The 24,686-nt window shown below is 42.3% G+C and overlaps 1 protein-coding gene across 1 annotated transcript in view; it reads right to left on the bottom strand.

Annotated features, from left to right (window-relative positions):
• Positions 1-24,686, bottom strand: part of tbxas1 (thromboxane A synthase 1 (platelet)) — a 238,952-nt gene that overhangs the window by 80,556 nt on the left and 133,710 nt on the right. The window contains exons 7-9 of the mRNA XM_087997508.1: positions 13,199-13,287; positions 7,415-7,563; positions 5,454-5,584 (exon numbers count right to left, since the gene is read on the bottom strand). Coding sequence (XP_087853634.1) covers positions 5,454-5,584; positions 7,415-7,563; positions 13,199-13,287 — 369 coding nt within the window. The remainder of the gene's footprint in view (positions 1-5,453; positions 5,585-7,414; positions 7,564-13,198; positions 13,288-24,686) is intronic.

Raw genomic sequence — 24,686 nt, 5'->3', positions numbered from 1 at the left:
CCGGTGACTGTCTGTGTAGAGTTTGCACATTCTCCTTGTGCCTGCATGGGTTTCCTCCAGGGTCTCCGGTTTCCTTCCACAGTCCAAAAATGTACAGGTTAGGTGAAGTGGTCATGCTAAATTGCCCATAGTGTCCAGGGATGTGTAGGTTAGCTGCATTAGTCATGGGAAATGTTGGGGAATGGATCTGGATGGGATACTCTTCGGAAGGTTGGTCTGGACTTGTTGGGCCAAATGGCCTGTTTGCACACAGTAGGAATTCTATGATTATTTCCTGGATGCCATTCTTATTTCCCCAGCTTTATTTTCTAAAGGGCCTACATTCACTTTGGCCTGTCTTTCCCCCTCTTTATATATTTAAAGAAGCTCCGCTTGATATTACTTGAACATTTACCGTCAAAGCTTTTCTTCTCCCACTTTATAATTTTGTTGGTCACCTTCAGTTTTTTTAATAACTTCCCAAACCTTGGCTTACCACTTGTACTTGTCACATTACATGATTTTTCATTTAATTTGATTCCTTCTATAGCTTCTGTGGCTAAACATGGTTGGCTTATCCCTTTCCAGAATCTTTCCTTTCACATGGGAATATATATTTGTTGTGAGCGATAGGAACATAGGAACAGGGATAGATCATTACCCTCTTGAGTCTTCCACCATTTAATGAGATCATGGATGATCTGTGGCCTAACTCTATATATCTATCTTTTGTCCACATCTCTTAAAACAATTGCTTAACAAAACAAAAATCTTACATTTAAATTTAACTGTTCCAGCATGAACTCCAGTTTGTGGAAGAGAGTTCCAAACCTTTGTGTGTAGAAGTGCTTCCTAACACCTCTCCCGAACGGTCTAGACCTAATTTTCAGACTATGCCCCCAGTTCTAGAATTGCCAACCGGTGGAAATAGTTTATCTACCATGTATTTTTCTGATAATACCTTGAAGACTTTGGCCAAATCACCATTTAACTTGCTAAATTCTAGAGAAAACAGACCTAATTTGTCTAATTTCTCCACATAACCCCTGAAGTCAAGGTATTATTCTTGTAAAGCGACACTGTACTCCCTCCAAGGTCAAGATATCCTTCCCAAGGTGTGGTGCCAGGTCTGCTCATAGTACTCCAAGTGGGGTCCATCTAGGGTTTTGTATAACTGCAACATAAATTTTGCATCCTTGTATTATTGTCTTAAATGCATGCCATTGTTCCTAAACTGTCTTTGCTGCTAAACTAATTTCCCAATCCATTCCAGCTAGCGCTGTCCTCATTCCTTTGTAGTTACCCTTATTTAAGTTTAGTACAGTTGCCTCCAACCCATGTTTCTCACTCTCAAACTGAATGCTAAATTCTACCCTGGGTATGCTCACTGTTTCCTATGGAGTCTTTTACTCTGAGATAATTTATTAAAACCGCCTCATTATATATTACCAGATCCATAATAGCCTGATTTCTGGTTGGATCCACAACATATTGTTCTGTCCCAAAAACACGCTATGAATTCTTCCTCGTGGTTACCTCTGCCAACCCATCTTTCCCAAGATCCATAAAGATTAAAGCATCCATCATTAAAGTGCTGTACTGGTTACATGCCCTCATTATCTCCTGATTTATTCTTTGTCCTCCTGTCTAACTACTGTTAGGGAGCACATAGACTACTCCTACCAGTGTCTTCTTCACCATAATATTTCTTACCTTCACCCAAATGGATTCTACATTTCTGATCCAACATCATTTATTGGCATCATATGTATTATAATCCCTCCCCCAACCAACCCCGTATTAACAAAGCAACTCCACCATTCTTTACTTCCTGCCTGTCCTTTTGAAAAGTCACACACACCTCAATGTTTAGTTCCCAGTTTTGATCACATTGCAACCATGTCTTCTTAATGGCTATAAAATCACACTCATTAATCTCTATTTGTGCCATTAATTCATTCATTTTGTTTTGTGTGTATGTGCATTCAAGTAAAGAGCCATTAGTTTTGCCTATTTACCACATTCCACCCCCCCCCCACTCCAATCCTATTTGCTGTTGTTTCTCAATGTTTATATACTCAGTCCCTTCATGTTTCACTCAATATTGATATTTAAATAGCTGCCTTACAATGCTGCCATATTCTCTTGCTTTGTAACCTTACATTTCTCTTCCCCAATGCCCCAACCCCCCTCCAGAATTGGTTTAAAGCCCCTCCCTACAGCCCTCGTTATTTAATTTGCCAGCAGAGTGGTCCCAGCTCAGTTCACTAAAGACTGTCAGACCACAACAGCTCCCTTCTAGTGCAGTAGTTTTGCCAGTGCCCCATGAACTGAATCCCACACCAATTTTTGAGCCACGCATTTAACTCCTTGCCTTTATTTAGTCTATTCCAGTTGGCCTGCAACTCAGGTAGTAATCCCTAGATCAATACCTTGAAGATTCCACTTTTTAATTTAGCTCTGAACTGTTCAAATTCTTCCAGAGTTACATCCATTCCAGTTGTACTAACATCATTGATGCCAATGTGGATAGCGATTACAGGATTCGTCCCCTCTCCCTCCAAGCTCTTCTCCAACCTCAAAGTGATCTCTTAACCCTAGCTCCGGGCAGGTAGCACAGCCACAGAGAACAGTATCTAACCCCTGATTATATTCTTACTTTAAAGATTAGGAATATTCACCAATCCTACTCACTGGTCAGCTTCTTTCACTGTACTCACATCATGCTATGGTTTGTGACATCACTCAGGTGCTAGTCTTACTGCAGTTCAGCCTCTCGATTCATGTCTTTTAGTTGCTCCTATTCACTCCTCACTCCAGGAAGTTTACTACTTGCTAATTAAGTCATTTCTGTTACCCCTTTGCACTGAATTTCCACTTGAAACAAATTTTCTGCATGTCACTTATTCAGCCTTCATTTCACTTCACTTAAGTCTCCTTCAAACTCCTGCCTGACTATCAGGGCACTATTGCACAAACTAAGTTGTTAAATTCTTGGTCCCTGGCGATGTTAACAATACTGCAGGAGAACAATGAAACACCTGTTGTGGTTCTGTTCGCCGAGCTGGGAATTTGTGTTGCAGATGTTTCGTCCCCTGTCTAGGTGACATCCTCAGTGCTTGGGAGCCACCTGTGAAGCGCTTCTGTGATCTTTCCTCCAGCATTTATAGTGGTTTGAATCTGCCGCTTCCGGTTGTCAGTTCCAGCTGTCCGTTGCAGTGGTCGGTATATTGGGTCCAGGTCCAAGTCGTCCACCTAGACAGGGGACAAAACGTCTGCAACACAAATTCCCAGCTCGGCGAACAGAACCACAACAACGAGCACCAGAGCTACAAATCTTCTCACAAACAATGAAACACCTGTTGTGGCTTTGTGCTACAGGGCTCTCCTTAGTGTTGAATGCATTGAGAGTGCCCAAGCTCATTTCACCTTCGGCCAGCAGAAACAGGACCATCTCATTACATTTGGATTGATGAAAAAGGGAGGTGGAATACAAAAATCTGGAAGACACCTCAAATATTGAAGCAATTTGTGACCACAGGCAGCAAGACTTGATCAACATTCAGGTTTAGGATAAGCAGCAAGTGTTGCTCACTGCGATAACCATCTCCAACTACAGAATCTAACCACCTCTCACTGATGGCCTTACCATTCCTATCATCAACTTTTAGGGATTAGCACTGGTCAAAGGCTGAACTAGACCACCTATATAAATACTGTGGTTACAAGAGAAGATCAGAGACTAGGAATTCTGTGGTGAACTCACCTCTTGACTCCCCAATGCCAGTCCATTATCTACAAAGCACAAGTCAGGATTGTGATGCCAATACTTTACACTTACCTGGATATATTCAGCTCCAGCAACACCAAAAGATACTACAGTCTGACACCATTCCTCCCTACCATAGTGTGGAGTTGCAGCATCCTGTACTACCTACAAGAAGCACTGAATCAACTCACCAAGACCTCAACACTATCTTCCAAACACACAATCTCTACTATCTAGAGGAACAGGCCAGTAGACACATGAGACCACGTCTTCCAAGTCACATATTTGGAACAATAATTGCTGTTCTTTCTTTGTGTTGGGTCTAAACCCTAGGGTGCAACTACACTGCAGTATACCTGCACCAGATGGACTGCAGCAGTTCATTCAGATGGCTCACCACCACCATTCAAGGGCAACTACAGATGGACCAGCAGCACCCACAACCAAAGAACAAATATGAAGGAAACTGTGCTACGGGACATAAATCTCTGGTTCATCCTTATCTAGAGCACTACATTCAGCTTTGGGCACCTCACCTCAGCAAGGACCATTACTTTCACAAAAATATCTCCAGAGCTCCATGAAACGAGGATGGATTCAATGAATAAGCTTCTGTATGTCCCTAATTGTACAAGATTAAAGGATTATCTAATTAAGGAGTTTAAGATGATTAAACAACTTGAAAGGTCGAGAGAAACTATTTCCTGTAGCAGATAAGCCCAGAACAAGGAGATGTAATCTTAGTATTGGATGAATGTTATTTGGGATGGTGTCAAGATTCTTCTTTTGCACAAAGACTAGTGGAATCTTTATATCTCTTCCTCTGAAAGCTGTGAATTCAGGAGCAAATTGAGTGATTGCAAAACTGAGATTCAAACAATTGTTTAGTAGTACAAAAGTCGAGTACTGCTAAAAAAAAGGCACATTTGTTGAAGCTTTTCATGTTGCACAATTCGCGAGTAAAGAGAAAACAATATTTGTACCATATGAGAGGTTGTGCAAATTGGTTGGCAAGTGGAACCTGATTGGTACAAGCACTGCCATGGAGAATACACTGGTGAATGATGATGGTCAACAGCCAAGCGTTATTTAAATCTTAAACCAGATGGGTTGACTTTGATTGGTCAAGGTATTGCCATGAGAAACAAACCAAATGACAGTTGTCACCTTTTGTTTTAACTGAAATGGGTGCACCTTGCATGCTTTGCTAAAAACAAGAGCCTGTGTAGCTTTCAGTCTACTTAAGTGTGCCACATTGCGAGTCTACCTAAATGTGCTAAATTGATCACTAGCCTAATTCTTTACACATTCAGGATTATTTAGCAAATGTGGTCTAATCACAGAATCACATCCAATATTGAACTCTGTGTTGTACATTTTGCAAATGTGGGCTGGTTGATTTTTATCAGCAAGACTGAGATTGATAGATGTTTGCCATGCTAGAGGACTAAGGATATGGAATCAAAGCAGAAAAATGGAGTCAGGAATATGGATATCTGAATGGTGGACAAGGACACAAATGATCTCCCACTGCTCCTGCTTTCCAATTAGATTTGCATGTGAGCCCAGACAAAAGTGAAAAGATTTAATTCTCTTAACCAAGCTTGACTATTACATGAATGGTTACCAATGGCTCCAAAGCCACAGCTTGAAATGGTACATGACCAGATGAAGAGAAGCGGAAATTTGCCTTACTGGAGATTACCTGATCTGAAGGCTGCTGATCCCTCTGTGCTATAATATCTTTAATCACTCTGACAAAGAAGGCATTCACCTTGCTCGTGGATGTACGAGGCAGCAAAAACCGGATAGGCATCACAATGGAGGGAAATATTACTGAAACAGAAGAAATGTCATCATAAATCATATGTCAGGGATTGCTTTCTCCACTCCTCCACACCCCCACTTCACCACCCCTCCACCACAACTCCCCACGTCTATAGTACCATTGATACTGGCAGCCCTTGAACCCAAAGCAAGCCCTTTAGAAGCAAATGCCAAGAAATAAAGATGGGGTAGAAATTCTAGTAACTTTGTATATACCTATGTATAAATGATGAGAACAAAACGTTGTCATTAAATATCATTAGAAACTGTGAGCAGTTGTGGGCTGCAATGAGCAGCTTTAATGAAAAGCTTTAATGGAACATCAGAACAAATTTTGCAATAGATTTTTAAGTCCACACTTTCAGTTCAGTTGCGGTTGGTGAACTTATGCTGACTTGCTCCCTGCACTCTCAGCACACTCCTGGATGGGAGGAAGAATAAGTGGTTAAAGATAGAGGGCTGGGTGAGAGAGGGGGAAGGGTGCACCTACATTGATGTGGTGGTCAAGAAGTCACAACATTGCCTCTACTTCCTCAGGAGGCTAAGGAAATTCGGTATGTCCATAAAGGCTCTTACCAGTTTTCATAGATGCACCATACAAAGCACTCTATCTGGATGCACCATGGCTTGGTATAGCAACTGCTTTGCCGTGGACCATAAGAAACAACAGAGAGTTGTGAATACAGCCCAGTCCATCGCACAAGCCAACCTTTCATCCGCTGACTCCATCTAAACCTCCTGCTGCCTGGGAAAGCCAGCCAACATAATCAAAGACCCCTCCACTGTGATTATAATCTCTTCTAACCTCTTTCATCGGGTGGAAGATATAAAAGCTTAAACTCACGTAACAACAGTTTCAAGAATGGCTTCTTCCCCGCTGTTATTAAGACTTCTGAATGGACCTCTCAAATTTAAAATCTAAAGTCGACCTTGCTCTTTGTGCACCTTCTCTGCAGCCGTAACACCTGTCTTCGTCTCTCTGTTCTATTACTTTGCAGAGTATGGTCTGCCTGTACTGTATGCAAAACAAAGCTTTTCACTGTACCTGGGTAAATGTGACAATAATAAAACAAAATCAAATCAAATCAGAGTAGGAACCACCAACCAGCCATGGGACTGCCTTTGTCAGGTTATGTTTCAGAGCACAGTAATAATGCATTTGCATAAAAAGGAAAATTCCGGTGAGGACAGCAAACTACAACATAGGCTTGCTGGTACATGTGGCTTTTGAGGGATTATTTTAGTAACTCATAAATGCAAAACCTAAGTTTCAGAAGCTTTGCAAATACTTAAAAGAAGCATGATTTGGAGATGCCGGTGTTGGACTGGGGTGTACAAAGTTAAAAATCACACAACACCAGGTTGTAGTCCAACAGGTTTAATTGGAAGCACATTCGCTTTCAGAGCGCTGCTCCTTCATCAGGTGATAGTCGGAGCGGTGCTCTGAAAGCGAGTGTGTGATTTTTAACTAAAAGAAACATGTTGAATTTATCTTAGAAGCAATTCATAGGGCTGCTGGACCACAGTCACACTGGCCAGACTAGGTAAGATTGGCAAGTTTTATTTCCATATTGGTGAACTAGCTAGATTTTTATGATAACCCACCTAATTTGTTGTCTTAGTTTATAGATATCATTGTTCTATTTCCAGGTTTTTCAACTCAATTCAGTTCTCAAACTGCCATAGTGAGACAAAAATACACATTCTCCAGATCATTAGTCCAGACCAGTATTATTAGTCCAGACCAGTATTATTAGTCCAGACCAGTATTATTAGTCCAGTGCTATGGCTGAAGAAATGAAACATGGCAGAGGAACAATAGAAGTGCTGAACACTTACTGCTGAGGAAAATAAGTGGTTTGAAGAAATTTATATTAAAGATCATCTTTGCATGCTTGACAAATGGATCATCAGGGTTCTTCTGGGAGTCGACCTGTGTACCAAATGCGACACTGGCAACAACATCCATGGAAAAGCAGCCATAGTACCTGTACAAAAATGGAATAAATGTTAGTAATAGGCCACACATTGCTCCCCTTTTGCATGAAGTATTGGAAATGGATAAGACCCACAAAACCAAGTAACTGCTGCAGGACCATCTCATCCTCAAAATGGCTGTTCTTATCCAGCATCAACCAACAAGCTGGTTTAAATCCAGCAGTGAGTAATTTGAGAGGATTAATTATTGATCTCACAGTTCTCCAGAGAAGAGTGAACACAATCTATTGAACTTCACATTCAGTTTGAGGGTGAACAACCTGGGTCTGAAAGTAGTGTTGTAAAGTTCAATAAATACAGATGCAAAATTATGAAGACAGAGTTAGCTAACGTGAAAACAGATTAAAAGGCAAGCAGTCAATAAGCAGCAGCAAACATTTAAGGCTATTTTATATCTCTGAATTAACTCTCCAGTCAAGAAGACAATGTCACGACTATGTTCAGGCTTATTCTAAAAAACAATACTACTGTATTAAATTTTGGAATAAAATTTAAACTAAACAGTATCCAACATGACAATCATGTAACGGGTTCTGACATATCAATTAAATGCTAATCTACATTTGTTTGTTCAGAGCCATTTGCTCACAGGGTCTCTTTTAAAGAGTCACATTCTGCTGTGTCTATCAGAGCGCTCCTTCCTCAGAGTTCCAATTACTCCACACTGTTGTTTTTATACCCAGTGATGTGCAGCTCTGTGACATCACAGCAAGATTGTTCCAGGTTTCTATTACCTTTACAAAACAAAAGAGACAAAGGGATGGAGAGCACATGGAAATATGAGGGAACACTGTCAAAGACCTTTTAAACAATGATCAAAATGTTACCAATTCCACAGCCGAGTTCCCCTAGGTTATATGTTGGGGTTTCGACAGGCTTCCAAATCCTTCTGAAACAATGAAAATAAGCAAAGAGGGATGAAATGTAAATTCTCCCTTGTCTTTTTTTATAATGGTGACCCAATAATGTCAGAGAACATGTGTGCAGGTGCATGATGTGTGCAGATGATTCAACACACTTCCAACCGGGAGAGATAGCATGGGTTAGAATGGTAGGTTAAGTTTGAAATTCCAGGTTATGGTCTTATTTTATCCATTCTAGACTCAATTTACAGGTAAGAGGGGATAATCCAATTCACAAAATGCCTTAAGTATAAAAAACAACATCTTGTTCTGCCTTTCTTACTGATTTTGTAACCAGCCCTGCTATCCCCAAATCCCTTAAAAGCAATTGTCCTAGTATCAATCCTGGGGAAACCCCAATGTATGTCCCTCTCTAACCTGAAAAACAACCGTACACTGCTATTCTGTATCTGTGACCAGGCAATTTTGTATCCATGCCAACGCTATCCCTTTTATTCCATGAGCTTTAATCTTACTGGCTGGTATGTTATGCAGCTCTTTATCAAACACCTTTCAGAAGTCCACGGACACCACTCAACCGCACAACTCTCAGCAAACTTTTCTGTCACCTCATCAAATCTTCAGCAAGTTAGTTAAATATGATTTATGTTTTAACAGATCCAGCTCAGTTTTCTTTAACTGAGCCACATTTGTTCAAATAACGTAATTTTGGTTCAGTTCACCACTTCTAATGCTTCCCCCACAACTGACGTTAGGCTGAAAGATCTGTAATTCCGAGACTTATTATTACATCCTTTACTGACAAGGCTGTAATATTTATAGTTCTCCAGTCCTCTGCTACTCCTGGATCTAAGCAGGATTGAAAGATTGTAGCTACTGTCTCCACAGTTTCAACCCTTCCCTCAGCATCCTCCAAACATATCTTTTCTGATCTTAGTGACTTAACAACTATAAGTACAGTTAGCCTTCCTAATAGCTCATTATCAATTTTTAGCTTATCTACAATGTCAAGTACCTTTGCTTTCACTCAGACTCTGTCTTTGGTGAAGACAAATGTAAAATGCTCATTTAGTACCTCAGTCACTATGCACAAATCTTCTTTTGGATCTGTAAAGACCACACCTTTTCATTTTTGACTGTTTGGAAAAAAAACAAGTGAAGCTAATTGATGCATATGTGATAACATTACTTTTTTTGGTACAGTAGGCAAAACGTTACAATTTTTTGGCTAAGTGCAGGTCACATCGAAATTGGTGGAGTGATTTCATAACAAGGCTGAGTGAGTTTTCTCACTGTATCTTAACAAACTTTGCTTTAATTCCCACTTGGGTCCTTGAGATCCTATTTCCATCCCATCTTACCATGCACAATTCATGGAGGAACTCTCTGCTTAGCAGGGGTCCTCCATAAGACCAGAATCCCTTGGGGCTGTGCATCTACAGTAGTTCTATCAGCAGGAAGTTATCCTGGTAAGGAGAGTTGGCACAGAAAAGGAAGCTGACACCACACATCTCTGAGAGAGACCTAGAGGCCCTTATGAATAGGGATGTTGAGAAGTGAGTAGTCTGTTTCCCAGAGCACTGGCAGAGGACTCTATGTACATCCATGCCATCCTGATTGGAAACTACCACTTGGTCAGTGCCATCTCCAGGACGAACAGGTCTGTGCAACAACTCAGCAAGAAGCTTTTATGACCATTTCCAGTCTGTCAGAGTAAGTCCAATAACCTACACTCTACTACCTCAGACTTAACTGGCCACCTCCCACCCAATGCTTATACTCTGACACACTCTCTGTAACATGAAACATCTTCCCTCACGTTTGACATGTGTTTTAAGAAGAGGTTATTCTGTATGGTGCTCATTTTAGCAATGTTATTTCTGTACTGTTCAATGAAAGAAGACCAATGCCATACTGTGCTCTTTAGAAAAGGCTACTACTTATTCAATGCTGTTCTCATTTCAGAAGGCATTTGTTGATTTCCTCCGGTGTTCATTTAGGGAGTGTCAGTGTTATTCTATATTTTCACTTAGGGCTCTGTGAATTTTGCAGAGTTCACTTGGGGAGGTGGTTCTGTGAATTCTCTACTATTTATTTAGGGAGGAACATGATAAACTGAACTGTGTTCATATAAAGAGGGGTAACATTACAGACCAGCAATGCTAATTCTGTATCATATTCATTTAGGGAGGGGTGATGTTAATTCTATACTGCATTCATTTAGGGAGGGGAAATATTAATTCTACACAGTTTCTGTTTAGGGAGGGGAAACATAAATTCTACCATGTGTTAAGTTGCGGGGGGCAATGTTAATTTATAGTGTGTTTAAGCAAGGGGACATTAATTCGATACCATGTTCATTTAGGGAAGAGCTATGTTAATTCTACTACTGTGTTCTTTTAAGGATTCAAAAATTGAAGATCACTACAAAAAATAAGCAAACAGTGCTACAATGAATGATGAAAATAGGTGACTATATGAAATCCTGGGAATCTCTCAGAGGAAATAATTTAAAAAATGAAGTGAGAGAGAGAGAGAGAAAGAGAGAGAGCCATTCACCTAAATGTGAAGCGACCATTACAACCCATCTGTCTATCTAACAGTAGCTTTCCTCATTTGTTCACTCTTCAAATACTTATCCAGTTGTCTCTGAATTTTACTGACCCTTTCACCTTCCTATTTTCCCCAAATGTATGTTCTTTCTGGCTAGTGCACAAATTGTAGTTTATCTTAATTCCGTTTAAATCTTTCCTTTGCTGCTTATGATGATTTAAGCAAAGAATTTTAATGCAATTTACCTTTTCAGAGACAAAGGCATACACAACTTTTTTGCCCTTTCTTCCCTCCTCACAGAATTACAGTCATCTGACATTGTCAGCAAACATTTTGGGAAATTCTGAACATAAAGCTGATTAGCTCACCATTTACCCCCCAGACGTAATCGACGATACTCTCCACCGTATCTGCTCCACTTCCCGCTCCTCCGCCCTTGAGCCCCGCTCCTCCAATCGCCACCAGAACAGAACCCCACTGGTCCTCATCTACCACCCCACCAACCTCCAGATACATCGTATCATCCGTCGTCATTTCCGCCACCTCCAAATGAACCCCACAACCAGGGATATATTTCCCTCCCGTCCCCGATCAGCGTTCCGAAAAGACCACTCCCTCCGTGACTCCCTCGTCAGGTCCACACTCCCCACAAACCCAACCTCCACTCCCGGCACCTTCCCCTGCAACCGCAAGAAATGCAAAACTTGCGCCCACACCTCCCCCCTTACTTCCCTCCAAGGCCCCAAGGGATCCTTCCATATCCGCCACAAATTCACCTGCACCTCCACACACATCATTTATTGCATCCGCTGCACCCGATGTGGCCTCCTCTATATTGGGGAGACAGGCCATCTCCCCAATATAGAGGAGCGTTTCAGAGAACACCTCTGGGACACCTGGACCAACCAACCCAACCACCCTGTGGCTCAATACTTCAACTCCCCCTCCCACTCCACCAAGGACATGCAGGTCCTTGGACTCCTCCATTGCCAGACCATAGCAACACGACGGCTGGAGGAAGAGCGCCTCATCTTCCGCCTAGGAACCCTCCAACCACAAGGGATGAACTCAGACTTCTCCAGTTTCCTCATTTCCCCCCCTCCCCACCTTGCCTCAGTCCCAACCCTCAAACTCAGCACCACCTTCCTAACCTGCAATCTTCTTCCTGACCTCTCTGCCCACACCCCCACTCTGGCCTATCACCCTCACCTTAACCTCCTCCCACCTATCGCATTTCCAACGCCCCTCACCTATCGCATTTCCAACGCCCCTCCCCCAAGTCCCTCCTCCCTACCTTTTATCTTAGCCTGCTTGGCACACTTTCCTCATTCCTGAAGAAAGGCTCATGCCCGAAACGTCGATTCTCCTGCTCCTTGGATGCTGCCTGACCTGCTGCGCTTTTCCAGCAACACATTTTCAGCTCTGATCTCCAGCATCTGCAGTCCTCACCTTCTTCTAGCTCACCATTTACACAAGTTTACTCCATTTTCTTTAATCAGTTTTGAGATGCAGATATTGCTGACACAGATGGCCTTTATTGTCCATTGCTAACGGCCCTCTTGAAAGTAATGATGACGTACTTTCTTGAACCCCCTCTGTCCATTTCGTTTGGGAACATGTAAAACTCTGTTAGAGACTTCCATGATTTTTATCAAGTGACTGTGAAGGAACAGCAACATACTTCAAAACCATACTTTCAATCACCTGTGGCCATCAGACTGATACAGGGGGTTTGGCCTCGAGGAGGAAATTTGCCATAGAATTATTATTTATTTGACATATTATGTAAATTTCCTCCTGTATCTCAAAGGTAATTGTTCAAATCTGCAGATGTGTCCAGCCCCATCCTTTACCTTCTATCCTTTAGATATTTTTCTTTCGCAATTCGTGTCAGACAACGTTAACTTTTTCTTGGGAAAAAGTGAGAATTGCAGATGCTGGAAAAGCGCAGCAGATCAGGCAGCATCCAAGGAGCAGGAGAATCAACGTTTCGGGTATAAGCCCTTCTTCATTCCTGAAGAAGGGCTAATGCCCGAAACGTCGATTCTCCTGCTCCTTGGATGCTGCCTGACCTGCTGCGCTTTTTCAGCAACACATTTTTCAGCTCTAACTTTTTCTTGCCCATGATAGACAAACTTGCACGCATTCAGTAAGCCACTGCCTACGTTTGTCATCCAAATTTCATTGTTGCTGGATGCCAACTGCTTACCGATAGATATCAAAACCCTCGCCGGAGTCTGCATGAGTCTTCAGATTTTCCATCAGTGTGTCTGTCGCCTGGTTAATTAATGGGCACATCTGAAAGAAAAACAGCTTGACAATTATGGGAGAATATTTATTGCAGTATAATCTGTGTCCATTGCTGTCACTGGAATTGTTAAGTGCAATTTCGAATCCTCCATTGTCAGGGAAATAATTCAACACCCCTCCAGAAACTTACTTTAAACTGATACTTCAGTGCAATACCAAAGGTGTGCTGCACTGTCAGAGATGCTGTCTCTCAAATAAGGCATTCAATTAGGCAAAAGTGAGGAATGCAGATGCTGGAGATTAGAGTCAAGAGAGTGGTGTTGGAAAAGCACAGCAGGTCAGGCAGCATCCAAAGAGCAGGAAAATCGACATTTCGAGCAAAAGTCCTTCATAAGGCATTCAACTGCCTTCTCTTTCAAGTGAACTTTAAAGATCCCATAGCAGTACTTGAACCAAACATACGGCTGACTCTTGGTGAATTAGCTATGAACATCACAAAAAAGAAAGACTATCTAACCATTAAACCATTGCCATCTGCGCCAACTTGCTGCATGCGATTTTTGGCTGTCACATTTCCCACATTACAACAGCAATTACACTTTAAAAGATCTTTATTTGGGATATTCTGAGGGCATGAAAAGTATATACGCATGCATTCTCTGAATTTTAAATGTTAAAACTTTAGAGAAAGAATGCATTGAGCTCTGAGTTAAACTACAAGGCAGAAGATTCACTTCCTCAGCTTCAAGTAAAACTCCATTACTCAGCTTGATGATATAATACCAACTCTTCTCATATCAGAAAGTATGCAGTGAAACACTGACTTCAACTGGTGACTGGGTGCAGGAATCACAATCACAGTGAACCTGCCTACATGTAGCACTGCTATGTGAACCTTTTGTGCTGCTTGCTAGTTTAAATGATGGTGTTGTGTGACTCAGAACTGAGCACAAGGTTGGCTGGCTGTATTACACGTCAGGGACACAGAAGGAAGGTGTATTCTGCCTGCTGGAAAATGACAGGTGAAGAGTTTATTAGCAAAGAGAAGAGCAGAAAACTGGGGCAATGACCTCCAATGCAGCACTGACAGCCTTGTTGGAGGATTTGCTACCAGAGAGATCCTCCATCTACAAGGGCTCTGGAGGCGTTCTACACAGGTGATATGGAGTACAGAGGCGGTGAATGGTAATTGTCACAGATCTACGTCTGGTGCTGTAAAATATTCAGTTATTTTTCCTGAGTAATAAAGATCAGTAAATGTATCTTTATAAAACATGTTCTTAAAAATGAAAGTATCATTTCACCCCATTCGCCTCCTCTTGTTATGAAGCACGACCTGAATTCATCATTGATAGCCTCACCTTATCTTCACACTGGTACATGTCTCCCACTTATCTCTCACACCTGACACACACTGCGAGTTCAACTGTGGCAGACATATCAGTCAATCACCTACTACCACACTTCCTCTCTCTCGCAAGAAAAGCTGGCCATAGTCAGATGCAGTAGCACCTAACCCTTAGGGGTCAGGCTTGGCTACATTTCCTCCCTCACTCATACAGAGTAGATGACATTGACCATCATTGCTGTTTGCTCAAACAAGACCGTGATAAGTGGAAAAGCTGAAACTACTGAAAGTGAAAGTTTGTTCTGACCTAATACTTCTCCCATTTGATTTTTCCCTCATCCTACAAGCTCCTTTGTCTTACATTTTGCAAATTCTGTAAGCATGCACTACTGCATGATGATGATTCTCATGACAGCAAGATTATCACTGTATACATGTTGTAAGAGAATCATGGAATCCCTACAGTGCAGCAAGAGGCTATTCAGCAAGAGTTTGCACCGACCATCTTAATAGCATCCCACCCTAACCTCATAACCACACATTTCTCATGGCTAACCTACCCAATCAGTTCATCCCTTGACACTATGGACAATTTAGCACAGCAAACCTATCTAACCTGCACATCCTGGGACTGTGGGAGGAAACCCACACAGATACATGGAGAACATGTAAACTCCACACAGATAGTCGCCCGAGGGTGGAGTCGAACCTGGGTCCCTGGCACTGCGAGGCAGCAGTGCTAACCACTGGGCCACCATGCGGCCCTAATACGATAGTGCTTATCGTCAAACAATCACCTTTTGCTTTGACCTGATAGCTCATCTAATGAAGGAATAGATAAATGGGAGAGAATGAAATCAACGTGACCAGAATCAGGTCAGTAGGAGTTCACTGGCATCATACGCTGACTGTGAGATCACAATAAATACATATTCAATGATGGGAAACATTTTGCAGTTGTTGAACATGCTGGAAGATTGTACACAAACTGTGGACACTAAATTCGTACAAAAATGGCTCCAATAGCATCCTAAGAACAGGTACTAAGCCCAGTTTTGCAGCACTTGAATATACTCAGTACACATTTTCAAAAACAATCAGCCACAGTGAAAAAATGAAAATACATGTCCAAGACTGACGACATGTTACTTCAAAGGACATCTGAAGGTTTTTTCACGCACTTGATGCTTCTGTTCTTCTCAGCACTGGTTTAGATATGATCACTGATAAACTAAGGTAGAACAATCTATGATGATCTTTGTGAATTATGAAGGAGCTATTTGACTGACAAATCATAAATGTGTTCAAACACAATTGAAAACAGAAATTACTGTGGGGTAAGGGGAGTAAATGCTGGGTGGAGATAGAGCCCAGTCAGATAGAGAAAAAAACAGAAAAAAGAATGGGTAATGGTCAGCCTGGAAAACTAAAGACCTGCTAATGGGGAGCATTAGCAGCTGTCAATAGGTTGTTTGTGGTAGCAGCCCATGTAATAACAATGTCTGATATGTGGGGGCTGGGGTAAGGACATGGGAGAAGCTCAAACCCAGAAGTTGTTGAACTCGATATTGAGTCCAGAAGGCTGCAGGGCTCCCAAGTGGAAAATGAGGTGTTGTCATTCCAGCATGTGCTGAGTTTCGCTGAAGCACTGTAACAAGCCTGAGGAAGAGATGTCGGTTACAGAACAAGATAGTGTGTTGAAGTGGCAGGCAACTGGAAGCTCAGGGTCATTTTTGTGGATAGAACATAGAACATTACAGCGCAGTACAGGCTCTTTGGCCCTCGATGTTGCGCCGGCCTGTGAAACCAATCTGAAGCCTATTTAACCTACACTATTCCATTTTCGCCCATATGTTTATCCAAAGACTATATAAATACCCTTAAAGTTGGCGAGTCTATTACTGTTGCAGGCAGGGCATTCCACGCCCCTACTACTCTCTGAGTAAAGGAACTACCTCTAACATATGTCCTATATCTATCCACCCCTCAATTTAAAGCTATGTCCCCTCGTGATAGCCATTGCCATTCAAGGCTCTCACTGTCAAACCTATCTAACTCTCAATTAAGTTATCTCTCAACATTCTTCTCTCTTACGAAAACACCTTCAAATCCCTCAGCCTTTCCTCATAAGACCTTCTCTCCATACCAGGCAACATCCTAGTAAATCGTCTCTAAACTCTTTCCAAAGCTTCCACATCCTCCCTATAATGTGGTGACTAGAACTGCATGCAATACTCCAAATGCAGCCGCACCAGAGTTTTCTATAGCTGCAACGTGACTGCGTGGCTCCAAAACTCAATACCTCTATCAATAAAAGCTAACACACCGTATACCCTCTTAACAACCCTATCAACCGGAGAGGCAACTTTCAGGAATCTATGTACGTGGACAGCGAGATCTCTCTGCTCATCTACACTGCCAGGAATCTTACCACTAGCCCAGTACTCTTTATTCCTGTTGCTCTTTCCAAAGAGAATCATCTCATCATTTTCCACATTAAACTCCATTTGCCACCTCTCAGCTCAGCTCTGCAGTTTATCTATGTCTTTCTGTAATCTACAACATCCTTCTGCACTATCCACAACTCCACCGACCTTAGTGTCATCCGCAAATTTACTAACCTATCCTTCTACGCCCTCTTCCAGGTCATTTATAAAAATGACAAACAGCAGTTTGTATATTTATAAAAACTACAAACAGCAGTGGTTCCAAAACAGATCCTTGTGGTACAGCACTAGTAACTGAACTCCAGGCTGAACATTTTCTATTAACCACCACTTTCTTTCAGCTAGCCAATTTCTGATCCAAACTGCTAAATCACCCTCAATCCCATGCCTCTGTATTTTGTGCAATAGCATACTGTTGGGAATGTTCTCAAATACCAGACTGAAATCCATATACACCACATCAACCACTTTACCCTCATCCACCTGTTTGGTCATCTTCTCAAGGAACTTAATAAGGTTTGTGAGGCACAATCTACCCTTCACAAAACTGTGTTGACTATTCCTAATCAATTTATTCCTTTCTAGATGATTATAAATCCTATCTCTTACAATCCATTCCAACACTTTACCGACAACCAAAGTAAGGCTCACTGGTCTATAATTTCCAGGGTTGTCTCTACTTCCCTTCTTGAATAAGGGGACAACATTTGCTATCCTCCAGTCTTCTGACATTATTCCTGTAGACAACGATGACATAAAGATCAAAGCCAAAGTCTCTGCAATCTCCTCCCTGGCTTCCCAAAGAATCCGAAGATAAATCCCATCCAGCTCAGGGGACTTACCTATTTTCACACTTTCCCGAATTGCTAACACCTCCTCCTTGTGAACCTCAATCCTGTCTATTCTAGTAGCCTGTATCTCAGTATTCTTCTCCATAATATTGCTGTTTTCCGGTGTGAATACTGACAAAAATATTCATTGAGCGCTTTCCTATCTCCTCAGACTCCACGCACATTTTCCCACTACTGTCCTTGATTGGACCTAGTCTTACTCTAGTCATTCTTTTATTCCTGATATAACTACAGAAAGTTTTAGGGTTTTCCTTGACCCTATCTGCCAACAACCTCTCATGTCCCCACCTGGCTCTTCTTAGTTCTCTTTTTAGGACTTTCCTAGCTAACTTGTAACTCTCAAGTGCCCAAACTGAGTCTTCACGATTCATTCTAACGTAAGCTGCCTTCTTCCGCTTCACAAGAGATTCAACTTTCTTAGTAAACATGGCTCCCGCACTCGACAACTTCCTCCCTGCCTGACAGATACATACAGTAGCTGTTCCTTGAATAAGCTCCAAATTTCAATTGCGTTCATCCCCTGTGGTTACCTTCCCCATCCTATGCATCCTAAATCTTGTCTAACTGCATTGTAATTGCCTTTCCCCCAGCTATAACTCTTGCCCTACAGTATATACTTATCCCTTACCATCGCTAAAGTAAACATAACCAAATTGCGGTCACTATCACCAAAGTGCTCACCTACCTCCAAATCTAACACCTGGCCTAGTTCATTACCCAATACCAAATCCAATGTGGCCTCGCCCCTTGTTGGTCTGTCTACATACTGTGTCAGGAAACCCTCTTGCACACATTGGACAAAAACTGACCCCAAGTCCCCATAACAATTACCCTGTTAGTCTCGCTCCTATCCAGAATTATTCTTTGCTAACCTTTCCTCCACATCTCTGGAACTATTCGGAGGCCTATAGAAAACTTTCAATAGGGTGACCTCTCCATTCCTGTTCCTAACCTCAGCCCATACTACCTCAGTAGTTGAGTCCTCAAACGTCCTTTCTGCCCCCATAATACTGTTCTTGACTAACAAGGCCACACCTCTTCCTCTTTTACCATCTTCTCTGTTCTTTCCGAAACATCTAAATCCCAGAACTTGCAACAACAATTCCTGTCTATGCTCTATCCATGCCTCCGATATGGCCACAACATCAAAGTCCCAGGTACCAACTCATGCTGCAAGTTCAGTTACCTTATTCTGGGTGCTCCTGGCATTGAAGTAGACACACTTCAAACCAGCTTCCTGTTTGCCAGCGCACTCTTGCGACCTTGAAACTACTGACCTCACAACTTCCAACCCCCTGGACAGTGGAACTACAGTTTAGGTTCCCATCCCCCTGCTGAATTAGTTTAAACCCTCCCGAAGAACATTAGGAGATGCCCCCGCCCCAGGATATTGGTACCCCTGTGGTTCAGGTGTAGGTATTCTGCAAAGCGGTGGCACCCAGTGAAAAGGAGATCTATTATGAGCAGCAAATACAGTAGACTAAGACAAGGATCTCAATCTTCAACTGTATAGTGATAAGGAGCTCCAATTAATTAGAGAGACTACAGGAGCTGGGACTGGTGTCATAACGGCAGAGAAGACTAGGGGGAGGTTTAAAAGAGGTCCTTGAAGTGCTGTTAAAATGCTGTTTCACCTGGAAGATGTGTCTGGGCCCTTGGATTCTGAGGAGGAATGAAGTAAATGGGCAGGTATTACGGGCAGGGTGAATCGGAAGGTGCCATGAGACTGCGGGGGTTTGTTGGGAATGAATGGGAATGAAGGAAGAGTGGACTAAGGTATCCTGGAGGGTACAGTCCCTGCGGAAAGCTGACAGGGGAGGAGATTATGTAACTGCTGGTGGCATCCTGCTGGATGTGATGGAAATGGAGGCTAATGATCCTTTGGGTGTGGATGCTGGTGCGATGGTAACTGAGGACCAGAGGGATGTTATCGCTAGTTTAAGGAGGGAAGACAAGGAGTGAGGTCCGAAGTAGAGGAGATTGGTCAGACTCAGCTGACAGCCCTGTTGGCATGGTGGTGAATCCATGTTTGAGGAATAACAATATCTCATTTTCTGCTTGGGGACACTGCAGCCCAAAGGACTCAATATTGAGTTCAATAGTTTTGGGGTCTGAGCACCTTCTTCTACATCATTACCCCAACCCCGAAACACCAAGCCTTGTCATTACATGGGCAGCTACCGCATACATTCCATTGTCAGCCACTAATGGTTCCCATAGTAGCTATTCATTTTCCCAGGCTAACCTTTACCCATTCCTGTCTGTCCAACTGTTTTTCTCTGTGTCGGCTCCATCTCCACCTATTGTTTACTCCTCCCCCACCTCGCATCCCAGGCTTTTAGACCTGCTGAGTTTCTCCTTCAATGTCTATTTTTGTTTCTGATTTCCAGTATTCAGAGTTCTTTGGTTTTTCTTGCATAAATGTGTATTTCAGTCCTGATATCACAAGGCAGTTAGCAGTATACTTTTTCCCTCTCATGTCCCAAAAGTGGTCATTTTCGACCTACTGTGAACTATCCCCTGCCCTATGTGTTGTTTGAAAACTCAGAAAATGTTATCTGGTCAAGTAACTTGATATATTGAGACAATAAGTTTCCCTTTCCTCCACAAGAAAGCAGAAATGCCCTTGATTTAACATTGACATTCCTTTTAAGCAGTTCCTGCTTGTTTTTCTCCCTTCGTAAAGGAAGACATTACCTGTTACATAGCTCAGCACAGAGTGTTTAGAAGAAAATCCATTTATAAAGTGAAGAATGAAAGTTGGCAAAGTAGCCAGTGAAAAGATCAGGCTAATGAGATGCTAAAAATAACTGCAGCTCAGTGAATCGGATGCTGTTGTTAATGTGTCATTAGAGACCAGGATCTCAATCTTCAACTATACAGTCATAAGGACCTCCAGTTAATTAGAGACTAGAGGAGCTGGGACTGGTGTCCTCATGCAGAGAAGACCAGGGGGAGTATTAAAAGAGATCCTCGAATTTTTCTACATGAGTTTAATATGCAAATCTAGAGCATTCTGAAAAACTATAGTGATACTCAGCACAGTATGCCATAGGTGTGAAACAAACACCAGTGTTGTAAACTGACCAGCCATTTTTCAGGGATTCACAACTCATCGTCTATCTATCAATTCCCTCAACATAATGGATGATATGTGCATTAATAATAGTATAAGTTCTCAACGTTAATACTATTAGAGGAAGATTTGCCACATCTGCAGTAACAGCTTCAGAGAGAGTTGTCAGTAATCGAAATTTGTTAAAGTTTGTTTCTTAGACCCTGTAGGCATGTATTTATCAAAGTATTCACATGAAAACAATATTTCTTGTTTAAATGCTGCAGTGGTTTTAGTTTCTCTAAGTTATACATAAGTTCGTAGACCTGAATGTTATTGTTTGAATACAGCACTGTGCTGGAGGGTGTTATAGAGTGAGATTTGGCCATCCACAAATAGCTGATTGGCTTGTGCAATTGTGACACTCGTGAGTGTTAAAGATCATCAGCCTACTGGCAACACTCCAAATGGTTCCACACACCATATAGCATGTGGGTATGAACAATACAGGAAGAAACCTTTGATCTGATGGAAGCGCAGGTGACGTGTCTCTCTGCAGTAAAACATACGTGAAGCCTGAGAAAGCAAATATTTTCTCCCACCAGTTGTTGCAAACTGTTACCTTTGAGCAGAAACTAAAAGATGTTGTGGTGATTATACCTATTGCTATTCCTCCGAAGAAAAAAGAAAAAAGTCCTGGAGAAAGAAGACTGAAGAATAGTCAGTCCTGGCAAGTAATTGGACCATCCCAGCAAACCTGTGGCTTGGTGCTATTGAACAGTGTTTCCCAGTTTTTTCACTCTCCATCTGTAAAACCATTTTGTTTTGTTTGTGTTTGTATGAGTACTGAGAGATTTTAAAAAGGGGATAGAATTTTACTATAGTACAGCCATATTGTTGATAATTCGTAATGAATTACTAGTGATTAGTAATGGCTTAATTTTAATAAATAGTAGCTCTTGTTAAGTACAGGAACAGGGCTCTTGTGGTGTGAATCGCTCCCTCTTAGCCAGGAGGCCTGGGTCCAAGTCCCACCTGCTCCAGAGGTGTGTAATTCTCTGAACAAGTTCATCAGAAAATACTTTATGTACAGGAACCTCCTCAGTCTTTTCTGGTCACTTGACTCCAACAGACTAGTAACTCGGGGACTTTGCGTGCTTTCCTTAGATCATTAGCCTCATGGTGACCCTGGGAGAAGTGGGGCGTGAAAATCAGCACATTTTTCCAACTGGGTCGTAACATATGACTGCAAGATGTTACAGAGTTTGAGAGGAATGACACTATGGAGGGAATCAAGCATAAGGAGTAGAATATTAAATAGGAATGATTGGGGTAATTGCTTGTGTCTTTTTGCAATGAATATTTGAATTATTTTCTCTAGTTATTATTGGGAGTCCCTCTGAAAGAACGGTCACTGTGAGGGTCCTTTGGTTCAAAGGTGACAACTACTCAGATGTACAATTCTGCCAGAGGCCTTCATGTGACTGAACATAGCAGTTTTTGATCCAGAAATCCTTGGATACATGAGGCAAGAATTCCCAGGAGATAGAGGGGTTCAGAATGCAGGACGTGCTTCGTTTACTTTCCCTGTCAGCCACTGCTCTGCCTCATTGTTAAGAACTTCTCCATACACAAGAATGTTTGTTGACTTACAGGGTTCCTTGTTGTCAAACACTCACCATCATGTTTTCAAGAAGGCTGTACTGACACTGCTAATAACGTGTTGGATCATCTCATCAATGGTGGCCTTTTAGGAGACAGGTGACTGCCAAGATTGGAGAGTGCTCAACATATTCTGGAGTCTCTCCTTCAACATACACAGCAAGAGGAATATTTAGCTGACCAAATGTGGGTTGACACATAATGTCTTTTTAGCAAACTTCAGGGATAGGCTGAGTTTTTGGATGTAGAATGAAGAGGTTGAGAGTGGCTTGCAAATCTGGGGTACTGAGAGAAATATCTGCAACTTGAGTTCATGTGTACTTATGGTGGTCAGTTTAATTTTAACATGGAGATGATTGAGATTAAAAACACTTGCCATCTAGACAGCATTCAATACTGACACCAGATAGCAGTTATCTTTGATGAGGTACATACTTGCTACGTGGTAGATTGGAAGCAGCAGGGGGACTGTCACAAAGTCTTGCTTCACCATGGTCCAGACTTTAAGGGGGTTTGTTTCAGATCTTTCAGTCAATACAGTTTTCATATTATGATGAAGGAACTACAGGATTAGAATACTTCTCGAATCAACAATAGAAAGTAGGCAATTTGGGGAAATGGAGGTCAGGATTTTCTCTGCTGTGGACAACAGCTTCGTACCTTCATTGTTTCCACAGCATATTTTCTCTCGCTTCTTGAAAATGATTACAATTGTACCATTCTTGAAGTTGAGAGGAAATTCTTTCACTGCTCAAATATGCAAGGTGAGTGTGTGAAGTCTTGATGGAAGCAAGGAGTTCACCAGACTTAAGACATTTCCATTTATTACTGGAGGAGCTGGAGAAGTGCATGGAATGCGTTGCCAGCTGTGGTGGTAGAAGCAGAGTCATTGGGGACATTTAAGCAACTGCTGGACATGCACATGGATAGCAGTGAGTTGAGGGGTGGGTAGGTTAAGTTACTATATTTTACATTAGGATTAAACCTCATGGGCCAAGGGCTGTACTTTTCTATGCTCTAAGTACTGGAGAATCACAACTCACTCAAAGGTTGTTTGAAAGGGATCATGGTGAATACGGCCATTCTTTCGACTGTCCAGAGGGACCAGTTGGCATTAGGCTAAGGAGTCTAGACTTGTACCCAAAGCAGCAGCAAAGGCCCATGGGGCACCTCGTTTGCTTGGAAGGATGTATGGGAAGAGTCGTCAGAATTGGGAATGTAATACTATCTCTTGAGCCTTCCTTGCACCTCTATCAAAGCACTCACCAAACAGCTAGCTGCAACCGGTCATCAGCTTCAACATCAGCCTCTTTGTCCATGGTTGCCTTGCACTCCATTATAATCTCATGAGGCTAAGCCTCCCGTTTCTCCCCAAGTTGAGAAAAGCATAGCAGATCACCATGACCCAGAGACCCTCACTGCGTCAGACTGATGTGCCCCACCAAAATGAGCCAGGCACCTGAATCTCACTCAAGCGCAACCTCGACAGTGGCAGAGGTCACCATATGGCAGGCACTACATTTCTTCTTCTGGATCAGTGGTGCTGGAAGAGCACAGCAATTTGCCTGTCCTCGGATGCTGCCTGAATTGCTGTGCTCTTCCAGCACCACTGATCCAGAATCTGGTTTCCAGCATCTGCAGTCATTGTTTTTACCTCTACTACATTTCTTCTGCCTCTGGCCAAAGGTCCCTCTTTGGAGTCAGTATTCATTCTATCATGGATTAGCCATTGTTGCCAAGAATCCAATCTTGAAGGCACACTGGGAGAGACAGGATCTAGCATCTGGGAGTGTCTGAGTTTATAAGCATCACAGCTGCTATGAAGCCCAGAAAACTTTGCACTTTGGGCACCAGCGATGGTGCGGAATGTCCTGGCTCTGTCAGACTAGCAGTTCGAATCAGTGCAATAGGTTAAGAATTGGCTGGCCCTCCTGAGGAAGACATGAGACATGGCCTTGATGCAATGATGTGTGGCTGATGTATGTCTTTAGGAAAGCCTCTGAATAAACCTGAGACACAGAAATTAAGGCTCACGGTGCCTTCACCAGCACCATCATTGGGCGAGCACAGTTGCCCCAATATGT

This window comes from Chiloscyllium plagiosum, unplaced genomic scaffold (assembly GCF_037043375.1).
Source record: "Chiloscyllium plagiosum isolate Xiang-an unplaced genomic scaffold, Cpla_swu_hap1 HiC_scaffold_19, whole genome shotgun sequence".
Classification (NCBI taxonomy): Eukaryota; Metazoa; Chordata; class Chondrichthyes; order Orectolobiformes; family Hemiscylliidae; genus Chiloscyllium; species Chiloscyllium plagiosum.
Note: the sequence above shows the minus strand (reverse complement) of the source record. Positions and strands in the feature narration are given on the sequence as shown.